Source organism: Centropristis striata, chromosome 6 (assembly GCF_030273125.1).
Source record: "Centropristis striata isolate RG_2023a ecotype Rhode Island chromosome 6, C.striata_1.0, whole genome shotgun sequence".
Classification (NCBI taxonomy): domain Eukaryota; kingdom Metazoa; phylum Chordata; class Actinopteri; order Perciformes; family Serranidae; genus Centropristis; species Centropristis striata.
The window spans coordinates 28,991,594-29,003,759 of record NC_081522.1 but is presented as its reverse complement, the minus strand read 5'-3'; the positions used below and the strand labels follow the sequence as shown (position 1 = coordinate 29,003,759).

Below are 12,166 nucleotides of genomic sequence, written 5' to 3'. Positions count from 1 at the left end.
TTGTGACCTGCATTTGATTGGAAACATCACAAGGGCAAAATATCTACGCTTTTTTCAAATATATACACTCATTCTGATTTGTATGCATTCAGTTTTTATATACAATTCACACAGCAACTTTTTTGGAGCTGTACTACACAAAACATAAACCAAAAGTTCACAGATACAAGGCTTTCACCCAGCAGTGACAATATGACATGAGGAGGTTTTTTTCCCACTTGATGGCTGAGTGCACAGGGAGCAGGTGCACCCAGGGTCAAAGGTCAGTGGGAAAGAATGTGTGTGAATTAATCACTTTATGACCTGTCTAGAGATGGTGGAGTTTTGTTCCATCTTGTCAGGCTGCTGTGACCTTTGACCCTTCACCTATTAACATTTTTGTCTGATTTAATATTGGTGATCCGGGAATTCAAGCTAAGCAGTTTCAAACTACAGTTGCATTTATTGTCGATAGTGGAGACGAGAGCAGTTATGAAGTATGTGAGCGTGTGAGCGTGTGAGCGTGTGTGTGTGTGTGTGTGTGTGTGTGTGTGTGTGTGTGCATGTGCTCCTGCGTGTATGGCTGTAAAAGCAGGTCAGCCGGTGTTGTTTGCCCAGGTTGCCTTAACACCCTGGAACAGAGCGCTCAGCACAGTAGGAGCAAATGGTCTGTCTTATCACTGCCTCTGGGGGGGCCTTGTCATAACACTGGCTGTCTCTCTCTCTCTCTCTCTCTCTCGAACACACACAGATATATCCACACAAACACACTGCCCTTCGAGTGTCCAGAGTCATTCTGACCAGAGATCAGAGCCACGTGGCCCACAGCTATCCCACACACAAAAACAACTCCGGCAACCAACAGCTACTCACACACACACAGTAGCTTTAGCCTACACACTCCAAATAACGGACCATGGTTTGGTGTAAATCTGCTATTCTTCCCCTCACTCTTGGCTCTCATGTATCTCCTTTAACATCCATTTAAACCTGACGTTGATGAAAGCCTTGCGTGATGGCTATCCAGTGTTTCCCCAATAATCATTCTACAGCAGCGCACAAGTCCATGAATGAGGTAAGTGTCTGTGGTTAGTTCAGGTTAACTGCTAAAGTCAGTTGAACAGGTGATTCACACCACATTTCTGTAATTCAACCTTTGGACGGAGATTCTGTGCTGGTTAGTAGAAGTAGGGGAAAAAAATTAATACAGCATAGTATCGCGATATTTTGTGTGGCAAAATTATATTGATTCATGGCCGCCAAGTATCGATATTTAGCCATCTGGTGGGCCGTCAGTATTAGCCGTAGTGGGCTCACTTTGAGGAATATACCAGAGATACTGGTATCATATGAAACAAGAAGATCTAAGGAATCTATAGGCACTATGTGCATCAGGATATCGTGTTGGTTTTTTTTCGAAATAACGCTGCAAAGTTAGTCTTTTTTATGTTTCATTCAAAAAAATTCAGAGCAGTGAAGCTTAAAGTTGAGGTAAGTTTGACAAAATGCTGCAGTTGTTGTCGTCCATACATGTTTGATATCAGTTCAGTTCAGTTTGACTGAATACTTTGTTGGTCAGTCTGTGGGTTTGACTCTCATTGTGTAGAAATAAAAAGACTGAAGTGAGATGAATAGACTGAGAATGTTCTCTTATTTGACAAAACAATTCTTAATTGAATTGAATTTTGTGGACACAAAACGCAGTTAAACAGGTAAATCTCAAGATATTGTATCGCAATACTCACCATATCGCAAAATGCTTAAAATCGCAATAATATCGTATCATGACTCAAGTATCGGGATAAAATCATATCGTGGGGCCTCTGCTGATTCAAACCTCTACTGCTTATTTTCTTTTCCTCTGCTTAGTGTTGACTAGAGAATATGTTTGGTGTGTTTGGAAGTGATGTAATGCAGCCCCAGTATGTTTTATTGTAACGAGCACTGCACCAAATTGAGTGCTGTGCATTGGATAATGTGGATTTTGAAAAGTAACCGATAAATATTTTGATTAAAAACATTTTTTATTTTACAAAACTTTGCATTGTTCAACTTGAGTGTGGAAGCATGAGTGCCTTCCCCCTGCGTGTCACATACACCGGACCAAAGCAGTAGTGTGTATCATGTGTCTTCAAATCTGTGTTTCCATGTGTCAATCGGACAGCAGCTCAAGGAGTAGGCTTGGATTCTTTGGTTACTCAAGTTAAACATCCACTGTCTCTAATAGGGAGCACGTCAGCCGTGAGTTAAGCCCTCACAAAGCTCCCTGGGAAGAGCTGGCAGAGTGGTAATTACTGCTAGAGCAAACAGTTTGGACGTAGATTACGCTACTGTTGGCCGGGGTAATGTTTTCTCTCCTCCCTCATCTACGGAGTTGTCAGCGCTGAGGTCAAGGGTGACACCGTTTACAACACCGCTGAGTTGGGGAACCATAATTCACCACGAGGCTGTCCCCTGGGTAAATAGCAGGAAAGGGTAATAACTCATCCACACACCAAACACAAACGGTGTTTCCTCTATAACCCTGCCAACTTCCCCCTTTGGTGTATCTGACCATGCACACACACACACTCTGTCAACGCTGTTCGGACAGCCACAATGCAAACACTCACGTTAATGTAAGGAAGCCAAAACCTCAGACAAGAGCAGAAAGAAAAACATGCAAATCCACAAGGTACAAAAAACTGCAAAACGAACTGAAAATGTGTGCTTTTATCAGCTAAGACAATAAATCTTCAACTCTGTAATCAGTAATTTAGGTCACAGGAAAAAAACATAATTGAAGCATTATGAAAAAAAAAGTAGATTTTCAGCTTTTTTTAAAGAGATAAAATCAACACTGCTTTAACTAAACTCTGAAAACTTGATCATTTCTATGTTTTTTAAAGTGCTGACTGTGTTTTGTCAACATGTCTTCAGATATTATATCTGCATGCATACGTGGGTGTGACTGATTGCAGCTATTTGCAACTCTCAAACCAATGCAACTCATCGTGAGCATGAGAACTGTTTGCGTCCAATCAGTCACCATCTAGCCAGTGAAATATCTGTCAGTAGAATCAACCCAGTGCGAGTCATCCTGCTGATGCTTTCCTCTTTTTCTTCCCCCTCCCGCTTACTGTACGCTCTTCAAGTTTTACGCCTTTAACAGAAAAAATTTAAAAGAAAAAAAAAAATCACCCTGGAGATAGTCATCAATGAACACCAAAATTTCCCAACATGTCTGCGCTATCTTACACAGAATCTGGAATGAGTAATACGTGGTATTAATTTTAATTAAATTAATCAATGACAATGCTTGTTAGGGAGGAGAGAGAGAGAGGAGAGACGAGGGGAGGGGAGGAAAAAAGGGGGAGGAGGGGGAGTATGAATGAGTGAGAAAAGATTGAGGGAGAAAAGAAATGCATTCACACCTATCATCTAATTATACAACAACATTAATCCCATTAGGGCTGGAACTGATTGCCAGGGTCCGGACCCCGGCTGCTCCTGCCTGGGCCTGTTGTTATTGCGGTGGAGCCTCGTCTCCTGCCTGCTCCAGCCTGATAACAACTCTAATCACACTTGGCGATCTCTATCTGCACCGGAGATCAGGCCCTGCGGCTTATCAAAAGTTCACATCAAGCTAAAAGCAGAACAAAGAAGGAGAAAAAAACACAAGGGAAAGCCACCAAGGCGCTGCATGAGTCTTCTGGGTGTGTGTTTGTGTGTGTGTGTGCTTGGAATTTAGACATGCTTGTGTGTTTTATTTCACTTTGGCTCACAAAGAATGAATTAATCTCTCAATTGTGCGTCCATATAACAATCACGTGACCCGAGCCTTGTTAGACTACTGATAAAAAAACAACACAGTAACACATTCCTTTCAGCTGCAACACACTCAACTGGAACCTATCTGAAGTCATTTTAGAAACCAGAAAACACCTCTTCTACATGCAATAACATAGTTTTACGTGTGTTTTATGAAAGGGTTGAAGTTGAAGAAAAGGAAGAGGAGGAAGAGGTCAGTGTGGTGATTTCCTTGTCTGGCCTCTGCAGACGTCCTGGTTTGCTTTAAGCTGTGGGAGGCAGCGTATTATTCATGCTGACCTCTGAGCTCTAGCACTGATGTCATAGGAACTAAGCTTTGTCACACACACACACACACACACACACACAGAGAGAGAGAGAGAGAGAGGCCCAATCAGTAGTGTGGATCTGCAGGGTGTTATCTATCTTCCATCAGCAGGCCTCCTTATCAGCCCTGAACATCTTTCACAGAGGGGTGGGGGAGCAGCCGAGCTGGCTGGGCTGCCATTAAAAACACACCACAACACATTCATCTACCAGCTATGTATTCCACACACTTTTTCACTCTATCTCTATCTCCCCACTATCTACCTCCACTCCTCCTCTTCTCCTCCCTCTTATCACCCCACTTTTTACCCGCTCTCTCTCCCTCTCTGCTTTTCTCTTCTTTTAATTATCTAGAGATCCACCCCCAGCCAATCACAAACAAAACCACCGACAACAACGCAACAATGCTGGGAAAATGGCATGCAACAGCCAGATGTAATTACAATGTGCCCTCCATCCTCCATCTCTCCTTCCATCTGCCCAACCTCCCATCTCTCCCTCTCTCTCTCTCTCTCTTGCTTTCTGCGATATCAGCAGCAGCGATCGCCGCCAAGTTTTATCGCGTCTCCCATCTCAACCGCCAAAATATAAGCCCAGGGATCCAGCCTCAGTGGGCTGCCTGCCTGCCTGCTTCCTATCTCCCCATCAAGGAGAGAAACCTTATCAGGCTGAAAGATCACCAACCGTTGGGGAGGATGACGCACAAAGAGACACAGACAAATATCTATCTGCTACACAAACACCCGCTTCTCCTCTTCAACTATGGGCCCACAGAAAGCCCTGGACCTAATCCATTGTTGCTGGGGGGAAAAATAGAAAAAGATATCCATGCTATGTTGTCTTAATGTCTTCGTTGTGTGTGTGTGTGTGTGTGTGTGTGTGTGTGTGTTTGTTGGTGTGGTTGGGGGGGGTTACTGTCAATTGTTGCTTTTTTGGTGGTCTCTACAAAAGTTATTCCAGGACAGAGAATCAGTTTGGTCCTCTAGAGCAGGGGTTCCCAACCTGGGGTCTGGGGTCTGGGCCCCCCTTAAGGGGGCGCCAGAGATCACAGGGGGTGCGCAAAACTTTCTCTGCTTTGAGGTTATCAAAATATTTGTTAAATTTGAAAAAAAATAAAAAAGGTCCAAAAAACACACAGCCAAGTTTTAAATGGTGACTCTAAATAGACCATAGGAGTGAATGAGAGCATGAATGGTTGTCTCTATACGTCAGCCCTGGGATAGTCTGGAGACCTGTCCAGGGTGTATCCTGCCTCTCGCCCCCGATGACCAGAGTTCAGATAAGCGGTTAAGGAAAATGGATGAATGAATGAATCATCAATAATCAATCTCTAGAGATACATACTACCAAACTACATCACTTGTGGGGATGGGTATACTATAATGAAAACCACCAATACAGATTCTGAAAATAACATTTGCATTTTTGTTCTGCAGTCCGTTAGCTCATTTGACAAGCGCGTTCACACAGCACATGGATTATTGAGATGTCAGTGACACACACGTCAGCTCCTCTGCGAGCCGTTACCCATACCACCCTTCACAATGTCGCTTTGCAAAGACATGCAGGTGTAGCTCTGCAGAAGCATTATCACAGCTTTACTCACTTTACTCAGTTATGTTACCTCTTTCCATTATTTTTCTATCTACTGTATGTTGTCAGATCAAAAACACTTCCTCACGTTATTTTTTGGATGTTTGCTGTCAGGGCTATCCTTTCCTCTATTTTGGGTTAATGAAGAGAACAACAGTGTCTAGTTCACTGGAAGGTCAACAGGGCTTCAAAATGAGCACACACTAGGGTAAAACACACAGCCTGTCACAAATCAAATTGTCAGTTTCTTTTAAAAGTAAAAGCCCTGCCTCTCTTGCATACTTCTTTTCTTCAATTCCTCTCTGGTAACAAAAAAGTCTGTTCCATCTTCATTAAATAGGGAGATACCAATCCATTTCTAATCTGGATAATAGATTCACACCCATAATTTAAGTATGGTTACACCAAGTTAGGAATGCACTGTTTTGACACCGTTTTAGTGCCAATTTCAATGGGTAAGGTCGAAACAGAGTTCCAATCTGATACCTGTGTTTATTTAATAAGCTGTATGGCTCACAGTGGGGAAGTGACGTGATCATTTTATGTGTAAGGCAATATGAGGCTTGACTTAAACAAACCTAACTTTGTAAACCAAAAAGTAGCGCCTAAATACATAGATATAGATTATCACAATTATTCTCATAAAGTGACTTTTTAACCCAACTCGGGGAAAAAGTTGAATGATTTTAATACATCAGCCACCATTGTCACCAATTCCCAACCCAGCAGTCCAATATCCGATCCAGTATCATCCAGCTGAGCACTGGACAAACTAAATGTCCTTTCCTCTAGCAGAACATTGCATAGCTTATGTGCTACTTCTCAAAACAGGGAATGTACTGACTGGATAAGATATATACATGTAGCAGCGTGATCAGTCAAAAACATAAGTCAGATCACATGGAAACGTCTAAGATGAAAGCATTTTTAAATGAAAACATGCATACCTCAACCAAAATGTCAATGTTTTGATTTGAATGTATCAGGAACACTGATGAGAAGCTTCTGAAGGATATGAAATATATGGACTCGCCCTTTAAGAAAGCCTTCTGAGTACCTCTACACAGCCATATCGGTGCTCAATCCACACAGAAAATAAATATATTCATTCCAGCTCAAAAACTCACTATATCGGCTTTCATATCAGTAGTCTGTGAATATTTCCCCCTCAAAAATCGGTATCAGTCTCAAAACTCCCATATCAGTCGAGCCCTTATTGTCATATCAGCGACAGCAAGCAGCATGCTCAAAACAACATGGTGGACACACTGCATTAGTAGTAATAGTAGCAGTGGTAGTGGTAGCACCAGCAGCCCCCACCTCTGCTGAACCCACACACATCCCAACCGAACAAAGTCCTTATCATTCCTCACTCTTTCCTATCAAAATGTCTGCCAAATCACAAGAGAGTCACGGGGCTGAGAGCCTGGCTGGCCTCAACCGCAGCCGGGGCCTGGTGCACAGGGAAGCATAGTGGACCAGAAGCACTGATAAAGACGGCCATAACACCCCTGAGACGCACACATGTACACACACTCTCTCTAATACACGCCAAGTCTAGCCTGGGTTTATCGGCCTCAGGGTCTGGGATACATCTCCAGGCCTCACTGCTGGCTTTACTGTAGGTGCCTGCTGGGAGTTCACAGCTGATAGGCCTCTCTATGGAAAAAAAAAAACAGGAAGTGGCAAACTATATAGACTACTTGCAGTGGCACACCAGAGAAATCCTTTATGGCAACCCAGTGGACGTGCTTGATTACAAGAGAGGGTGTCAATCAGTTCAGTGCTATTTGTGTTATTAACCTATGGAAGAGTGTGAGCAGTTACCAACAACCTTAACTACATCTAGTTGAGAGTAGGGCTGGGCAACATGAACCAAAGGTCATATCCCGATATATTTAGGCTGAATATTGATATAAAGATATATATCCCGATATTTTTATCACAAAGTGAGAGCAAATGTTCAGTCAAAGTCAAAGCCAAATATGACATGTCACAAGTAGTTTTATTGAACCATTTATTTAAGTGAAGATAAATACTGTATAACAACCGGAGAACTTTTTTTTAAAAATCAAAGCTCCATAAAGTGCACTTTTAAATTAAAAAAAAAACTTAAATAAAAATAGCCTATGAAATAAAACAGGCCAATGTTTTTCTGAAATAAATATATTCATGAGAAAAAAATAACGAACATTACAAAAGAACTAAATATGACAAATCCTAGTAAGGGCAGCATTTATATATAAAAGAGATTTTTTTCAACTATATCAATCTATGCAATATATCTAATTCCATATCACAATTAAAAATATATCAATATATTTTCTATATTGATATATCGCCCAGCCCCAGTTGAGAGTGAACACCTCATTGTCATCTGCAGTGAGCAACGAAGAGCATTATGTTTCTTATTCCAGGTTAGCTAGCTACTGTGAGCGTGAGAAAGCTGCCTGTCATTAAAATTAAACATTACTTGTAAGCTACACTGGCTGATATTGAAGTAAGGCAATCACCTATATCATTTATTTAGAGCGAGACCCTCCACTCTGTTGGCATTTTTGAGCAGCGAAAGGACACAGTCAACTCATCATCACAATCATTACGTGAGCATATTAACCAGACAATAACTAAGACTTTTATATTGCAGTTTGATCACCTCATGGAATGACCTCTAATTACCCATGTAGCTGGCAACATCACAGTAAATTTTAAAACCTAAAACCTTTCACTTCCTTCAGTTGATTGAGACAATGTTTTGTTCAGTTCAACTTTGCAGGTTGCAAAGTAGCTTGTGGGCAACTTAGTGACGCAATGTAATGCTCTTTGAAACCCCTGACCTCTTGTTATTAACAATTCTCTTAAGTGAGGTTTGCATTAGATGATTAAAAAACGCTGATCACTGAAGCATTTTTCTCAACTCACACATCTAAGAGAAAAAACACCTACTGCCACCACAGCCAGGACACCTAATCTGGTTATTTAGTGAGAATTATCAACTCATGAAAGGGGAACTACGCACATATTTAATATTCATACACACCATTCCTATGGTTAAGACAGACCTAAAATATTAGAAAACATGAACAACTCTCTCCCAAATCCAAAAAATACCGTGCTAAAACATACATTTTCAAGTCTCGAAATGCTCCATAGACAATGAATTGGGAAACATGTCATAAGATGTCATATAAAGTTTGGATGCCGTGTCAAATATAATAAAAAATAAGTAAAAACAACAATTTGCAATTGCTTTACAACCTATGCTTTCTAACTTGGGGAATATTCATCTAACCCACCTTCATGAAAAAAAGTGGTTATTTTATATTATAAATAGTAAAATGGTATAGCTCATTAGGGCTGGGCGATATGGCCCTAAAAGAATATCACGATATTTCAGGCTAATTTTGCGATATAAAAATAACCATTTAGGGGTTCCGGGGGCATATTTTAATGACATTTTGTAAAGGAGAATAAATGTTCTTGTATGTTTTATTTAAGGCATCTTATTTTGACAGTCTTCTTGTGAGTTCTGTGGTGGATTCTCTTAACACACTGTGCTCTTATTTTGAAAGCTGCATGTGTTTAGCGACAGGGAGTAAGTAGCTTTTTGTGATTAAAACAACTTTTACCACTACATCAAGAAGTAAGAACGTTGCCAATATCATGATATGCATTTTTTTTAACCATAAAAAAAATATACCGATATTATCGTGAACGATACGATATGGCACACCCCTATAGCTCATGCATTGTTTTAATTATATATGCAAGGAGGCTGCACTGCTGAGGGTTGAAATATGTGCACACTTGCCAAAAAAGAGTCAGTTAGTCATGGTCAGCCATGTTTTTTGTTTACATTTGGTGCAGTAGGAGGTTGGAAATTTAAATAGTGAGATTCTGACCTTGGACTTTGACTGGATCACAGCATCAGAGGAACGTTCTCAGTATGTGGGCATATTTCTCAACTGTTTATTAAGAAAGAAATAAACATTATGTGGGTACACAAAATCCAATGCATCATCTATAGAAAAGCACCAGACGTTATACTCAATGACATCAGTTTAAGCTCACTTCTATAGTTTCTGGTTTTGAGAGAGAGCAGCTCGCGTTCAGAAATTCTATTGAACTTGCGTAGGCCATGGAAATAACAAATTCGACTACTTAATTTAGGTGGTGTTCCCCTTTAATAGAATCCATAACTGTGTCTTTATACAAATGATATCATACAGGCTACAAATGTTTCTTTGGACACCTGGTCTCTGGGAAAACAGTGACACAATCGTTGATGACAAGATGTTATTTGCTTAATGTGATAACTTACCAAGCAAACTGATGTCATGTTTCCATTCCAGCTGCGTAACTTCCAAACAGATACACTTTTCTAATCTTTCATCTCCAGTGTAATGCCATTACATTTAAACAGAGACTTTTCATAGCTCAGAGTGCAACTAGCCTCGGGGGGGGGGGGGGGGGGGGGGGGGGGGGTAATCACAACATCATTAATATGCTTTTGTATCAACTTTGAACATCAGTCACCAGCGATAAACCTTCACACGTTTTGTGAACAGGAAGAACTCGTCAAGCACGGAGACCAGCCAAGCGCCAGACCAAGAAAAGGCCTTTCAAGCGGCCCTAAGATGCATTATTGAGTTAAAGGGATAGATGAAAAAAAGATCCAATTGTAAGCAGCTATCAGCAGGAGAGATCAGCCAGGCGGCCTATCTGACGCCCCATCTCTGGAAAAGAGAAGTGAAAAGCCAGGGGGAAAATGCAACGGCGGCCTCGGCGGTGCCTCAGACAGAAAACAAATAAAAAAGATCCAATTTTAATCTTTATCTGAGCTCACATCGGATCGCTGCTTTATCTCTGTTCACATCAGCTTTTTCAGAGAACACTGACGTTTCCACAACAGAATTAAACAGGAAGCCACGGCTACAGTTTTAGCTGCCAATGGACAAAGCATTCTTTACAGGGTAATAAATGAAAACTTTTTTCTATTCTTGCAGTCTAGATAGCAAGCCTATCAAAGTAAGTGGCGCTGAGATAGACAAACTTTGTAAAAAACGGTCTTATTAGAGAAGGACTATGTCACTCTGATATTCTGAGAAAACACTGTAGCCTGTCTGAACTCAATTGAACTTGTACTTTAAGGTTCAATTTGCTGATATTATCAAATGCGTAAAAAAAAGTCTTTAGTGTGGGTTTTGGGTTGCGCTTTAGGCGGCATTTACTCATAAAACGGTGTCATAAAACTACCGTCCAGACAGTCAGGCGTTAAAGTTTGGTTTCATACTACTTATTAACTTTATAGCAAAGGCACTGTTCAACCGAAGCGTCGCACAAAACATGCGGCTTCTTCCCAGAGCGCGCACGGCTCACCACGCACTACACATACTCACACCACTCCAACAACAAAAAAGACAACACTATAAGCATCTGTACTTACGCTTTATCTGCCGGGGTTTGCTCTGCTTTCTCCGGGACATGGTGGCTCTTCCCCCTGACTAGGAGCCCGCTTGGACGGGCAGTCGGAGCGGCAGAGAAGCGGTCTGGTTCTTCTGTTTTTCTTCTTCTTCTTCTCTCTTTCCCCCACCGTTTACTGCTGCGACGCGGCGCTCCGATCAGCGACCGGAGAAATCCGCATGACCTGCCTGCACTTTGATATCTTCTGCCACGACAGCTAACGTGTGGGGCTACCTGTGGCTGCTTACTTGTCGCTGTCCTTCTCCTCTTTCCCAAACGTGCCTTCACCTCACCTTTCTCTCTCCGTTTTCCTGCTCACGTTATTATTCCTCCGCTGGACGAGCCACCGCCGCAAAACCCCTGACGCGTGTGTCTGCAAACACAGTTCTTGTGAAATATCAACGCTGCTGAATAAAAACAGTTATACGGAGGTCAGCGGAGTGACTGCTATTGTTTTCTGTGAAGTTTCCTCTCGCCGGTCCGCCCCCTTGTCCGCCTGTATTGTCACTGAAGCGGGGAGCCACTTTCAATGGAGCTCGAGCGCTACAGTCAACTCCGCTTACTACAGAGAAGAGGACGTGACTCTGGAAACGCCCCTTACGTCTGACGTGGGACACCGCACTCATCTCTGATTGGTTCATACTCATCCCTATGTGAGACATGCTTTTTTTTTCATCCATAAAAATAAAATAAAATGCACATTATTCATACTTCAAATGCATGACCTTTCAACTACATAAAATGCATAAAATCATTTAAAAATATTCTCAAAGTTAATCATATATTCTGTCACTGAGAAACTTCAAATATTCATTGTCAAATATATAATTCATCTAGTATTTTTATTTGATCCTTTTATGATATAAATATATACAGTTATGGAAAAAAAATTAAACTATTGTTTTCTTCAATTTCTTGTCCATTTTAATGCCAGATACAACTAAAGGTACATTTGCTTGGACAAATATAATAATAACAACAAAAATAGCGCATAAGAGTTAATTTAAGAGCCGAT

The 12,166-nt window shown here is 41.3% G+C and overlaps 1 protein-coding gene across 1 annotated transcript in view; it reads right to left on the bottom strand.

Moving 5' to 3' along the window:
• zfpm1 (zinc finger protein, FOG family member 1) overlaps positions 1–11,694 on the bottom strand; it is a 115,849-nt gene extending 104,155 nt beyond the window's left edge. Inside the window, exon 1 of the mRNA XM_059334810.1 lies at positions 11,135–11,694. Within this exon, the coding sequence (XP_059190793.1) occupies positions 11,135–11,174 (40 nt within the window). The 5' untranslated portion in view covers positions 11,175–11,694. The remainder of the gene's footprint in view (positions 1–11,134) is intronic.
• Positions 11,695–12,166: the final 472 nt, after the last annotated feature.